The sequence below is a fragment of the Musca vetustissima genome, unplaced genomic scaffold (assembly GCF_032173495.1).
Source record: "Musca vetustissima isolate MV318-11 ecotype Yass unplaced genomic scaffold, APGP_CSIRO_Mvet_v1 utg377977, whole genome shotgun sequence".
Taxonomy (NCBI): Eukaryota; Metazoa; Arthropoda; class Insecta; order Diptera; family Muscidae; genus Musca; species Musca vetustissima.
In genome coordinates, this window is record NW_026881724.1 from 14,825 (window position 1) to 19,627 (window position 4,803).

Below are 4,803 nucleotides of genomic sequence, written 5' to 3' on the forward strand. Positions count from 1 at the left end.
ACTTCGGCTGTGAAACGCTCTCAGAGAGAAAATAAACGGTAGTTTTTGTTTTGATTTACGAAGACAGCCATTGAGAGAAAGCGAGTGACAAATGCTGAGTACAACAGCAAAACAATATGTCATGCGCCTTATAAACATGCATGTGTGAGTGCAAATGAAAAAACCCGTTACACTGACATTGCGCCAGTGTTGCCAATCACCACAGAGACATACATCATTGTTGTGAAGAAGCATCAGAGAAGTGAAATTTTGTAAACATTGGAATTATCACAAACAAATTTTGTTAATTGCCTCCAGAGTGAAACAGAAACCTTACAAGAACACTCGGAAAATTAATTGGGTTAAGTTCGAAGCTAAAATTTTTTATAAACTTATATGTGTGAATGCAAACGAAAAAACCCGTTACACTGACATTGCAGCAGTGTTGCCAATCACCACACAGACACTCACCATTGTTATGAAGAAACATCAGAACAATGGAATTTTGTAAATTATCACAAAAAATATTCCCACCTACAGAGTAAAACAAAAGCCTTACGGGAACCCTCGGAAAACGAACGGGGATAATTTCAAAGCTAAAACACCATCCCCATTCCAACACGCCTACATCAAAGTCAAATCTGCGGATACATCGTGCATACAAAGTTTATGGAAAGAGGTAACTGGGACCGTAATCCCCAAAGCCGAGTCTTAGACTACGTATGGACTCTAGACCGATTATCATTTCATCCTTTCTACTTCTATAGCACTAGAAACATTACTAGATTTTGAAAGCTCGAGTGGCAAATCCGAACACGCCTACATCCAAAGAAAATCTGTGGATACTGTATTACTGCCTGAGGTGGTCGGACAAGAGTGAAATCAAGAATGCTAATGAAGCGGCCAGATTTCGAAGCTGTGAACGAGTATAGACGAACTCTTCTAAGGCGCTATAAGACTTATTGTCATTTAACAAACCCTTGGAAGAAAATTTTAGCCGTTGATCATAATTATCTCAGAAAGCTGCTAACGAGGTTAAAAAACAACTTTCGGGAACGCTATAAATATTCCAGTCCTTTAACATACCATAGAAGGATACCGAAAAGCACAGAGAACAATTCAAAGGCAAAAGCGAAATAAGGAAAGCTAAACGTAGATCTTGAATCAATCGAAGGAGTTAACGAAGCGCCTAGAATTCGAAGCAGTGAACGAGGTTATAGGAACTCTTTTAAGGTGCTATAAGGCTTCATGTCCTCTAACATACCCTGGGAGGAAATCTCAGTCGGTATTGTAGTCATTATAATCTCAGAACGATTGGTTGATGTAAAGAAAGGAACTCTTCCGAAGCGCTATAAGATTTTTATCCTCTAAAATACCCTGGTAGCAAATCTCAGCCGGTATGCTGGTCAAATGATCCTTGCGAAAGGCTGATCGTAAAGCATATAACACAAAGCTAGTAAGACGAAACTTAGTACAGATTCGGAAGTTTACAGAGAACAATTCAATGGGAACAAAATTGAAATCAACGAAGTAGTCGAAGTGCTAATAAGGCTTCATGTCTTAACATACAGGGAAAGGTGTGTAGTCATTATAATCTCGATTGGTTGATGTAAAGAGACTGCGAGAAACGAATGGCCCCACAAGTACGATTACAGGTATTCAGGAAAACTCACATGAGTTCTGTTATGTTCCCTCCCTATATGACTTTTATGACGTTGGACTAAATATTCCTAACAGGAAATTCTGGGCAAGTGGCTGCTTTCCCTCTGGTTGATCTGTCGATATATACAGACGGGTCGATGGATGGATGGAATGTACTGGTTCAGGTGTTTACTACATGTAATTAGGTATAAATAACTCATATAAACTTAAAGATCTCTCTAGCATCATTCAGGCATTTAGGAACGGTGACAAAATATATCGATAGTCAGGCGGCACTTGAGGCCCTTATAAGTCGTGTACTATAATTTCAAAAGCGGTTCTTGACTGTAAAGGTGCTGTACATAATTTTTGTTAAGTTCCAGGACATAGTGGTGTCTATCTGGACACCTGAAGATGTACATCATTCTTGACTGTAAAGGATCACCATGATATGGAACCGTAGGTTAATTGTGGTTGAGTTCCAAGACATAGTTATATAGATGAGTATAAAATAGCCGACAAGCTTGCTCGAGGAGGTTTGCAGTTGTCCACTCTACCGATTGAGGGATTAGCTCTTCCCAATTAGCTATTTCATAGGGCAAATAGGGAAGAGCTAATATGAGAGGGCCAGCAGATGGTCAGCGGAACCTGTATACAGAATTTCAAAAACTACCTGACATGAGTTCTCACGTCTTAGAACCGCTGCCAGGATATAGTGACGCATAGATGGGCAAGAAATATGTGGCGAGCTTACTCGAGAGCGTTCGCACTCGTCCAGTCTACCGATTGAGGAACGTGTACGACCTTCTATTAACTATTTCATTGGCGAAATCCGGAAGAGCTTCTGCAAAAAAAGCCAGCGGCCAGGCGATCGTCAGGGAAAGCAGGATACAAGACTTCAAAAACTATCTGACCTAAGTTCTCACGTCGTAGAACGACATCGCTGCTGTCTCATAATAAGAGAGATAAGAGTCACTGTAGGTATCATAACAAGTCGCTGCAGGATCACAGATCATTTACTTCCAAATGGGACACCAATGAAGTGGATTATTGCCGTTTATGTTTATGTGAGGATGAAGGACCATCGCTAAGTAGCAGCAGATATTGACTGCTTGGTAAATATGAAATTGATACTCTAGCATTCTTCTTCGGAATGGATCCCCTAAAAAATCTTTAGCCTTGTTAAAATCTTGGTTTCAAACTTGTCTATGGCCGAAAGTTAAAAGAACCGATCATTCGACATTATTTTGCTTATATTTAGTCATTACTTAGGAAGACCAGCTGTCGGAATTCATTAAAATTATATTTCTTTTTTATTTTTCACATTAATTTTTTGCAATTCTCAACAAATTTGCCCGTCCAACATTAGACGGCTCACGACATGTCTCCAAAGATTTATCATAGACCAGACCTGGAGTACATTCCAATACGACGCCGCGACCCCTCACACAATAATAATACTTTTGCGGATTTACATGTGGAAAGAAGTGGATACCTTCAATGGGACATTGAATATCGGCAGTCTTGGGTGGACTCTTTGAAAATGGTTTGATGTTACGTTGCAGGGTGGAGATCTGAAATGGGAAGAAAATTTAAAAAGTTATACATCTGCTTTAAATTTAAGACCCCTCCCCTCCCCAACTTACCGTACAATTAACTTTCGATGGGAAATCACAACAATTACATTCGGTATTAAATTGTAAACCATTCGAACAATTCCTCGCGTTGGCCTCACCATCCACGCACACATAATATTTATCACAATATGCCTTGCTGGGTAAAAATGTAATATTCGTCGGATCATTGAAAATGGTACACATATTATCGACACAATCGACATATTGTGGAAAATCACAACGATCGGTTTCCGAATTATACTGCAGGCCATCACAACATTCGCGAACGACAGGCGTACCGGCATAACATAGAACATACTTTGTGCATGTACGATCATAACAGAATGACGACAATGCTGCCGTACAATTCTGTATACATTGAGCATCTTGGGGTAAGGTGCAGGATTGGACGCGTGAATCGAAGAGATATCCTTCTACACAGCTACGTTTAACGGGTGTCTCATCCATACACACGTAGTATTCCGAACAATTACCCAAAACGGGTAGGAAAATGTTATCAGCAACGCCGGAACATACGTTCACATCTTCGGCATGGCTCAAAGCCAAGGTGGCCAGGAGGAGGGCAAAGGTGAATAGGATAAATTTCACTGGAAAGGGGAAAAAAGAATAATTAAAAGTTATCTTTCAGATCGGCAGTTTTGGGGTCTTCCTATGAACTCTTCGTAAAGTATCGATGCCTGCACAGCTAGAACACAAATTGGCATCGTATAAGATCGAAGTTTTAGGAATAAATGCGATGAGTTGGAATAAATGCGATGAACTTCGAGAACAGAAAATGGCAACTATGTCTTATACAGTGGGAAAGAAAAGGGAGGTGAAAACCGGAGTTGGGATCATAATGTCGAAGAATGCTAAGACGTTGTTGTTATCGTATAAGATCGAAGTTTTAGGTATAAGAGAAACGAAATGTCAGGCTGTACCCACAGATCCAGGGGCACCTGACACCCGCGGCACGGATAACCTCCGATCAGGCTCGAGACCGAGGACTCTCCCAGTTCGACGCAAGTCGGGGCTCCCAACAAACGACTTTGAATAAATACCTCAACACAAACAATTAACATGCAACGGTGCAACCAACCGAGCCCACCTGCAAGGGGGCTATGCACGAGGACCACCTCCACTAAGTCCTGTCCTTCTCCTAAATGCTTCACGAGAAAAACTACTTAAAGAACTATAGGCCCGATCGTCTTCAAGGGCCCTACAGAAATCCCACCGCGCACCTCCATTCGATATACCCATCTTGGCTAAATCTCTAATGTCATCATAGTCAGTATATGCTTCCAGTCGTCAGTCATCCCGCATCCACATAAATCCGTCTGGGACAGGCTTCTTTCATGCAGAAACGCATTGAGAGAACCATGCCCCGTCAGTAAGAAACCAGTACTTAAGCCGAAGCGAAAGTCTGGCCAATCCACTACGAACGTTGCATCACGAATAAATTCGTATGGCACCCTCGCGTTGTCATTGTTAGGTGGACACACAATGACAAAGGAAGGGTGTCCTCCACCTATCAACAACACACTCCCGAAGGATAGTGCTGTACCGC

General features: G+C 41.4%; 1 protein-coding gene across 1 annotated transcript; it reads right to left on the bottom strand.

Moving 5' to 3' along the window:
• Positions 1-2,945: 2,945 nt before the first annotated feature.
• On the bottom strand, positions 2,946-4,496 carry LOC133327721 (protein obstructor-E-like). Its single transcript, XM_061536265.1, has 3 exons — positions 4,478-4,496; positions 3,267-3,844; positions 2,946-3,194 (listed from the first exon to the last, which is right to left on the bottom strand). Exons 1-3 carry the CDS (start codon positions 4,494-4,496, stop codon positions 2,946-2,948), a joined length of 846 nt encoding a protein of 281 aa, XP_061392249.1.
• Positions 4,497-4,803: the final 307 nt, after the last annotated feature.

Excerpts from the sequence above, each read along its gene's own strand:
- LOC133327721 (XM_061536265.1), bottom strand. Across the intron at positions 3,195-3,266 it reads CATCGAAAGTTAATTGTACG|ATCTCCACCCTGCAACGTAA; the intron begins GTAAGTTGGGGA and ends TTCCCATTTCAG.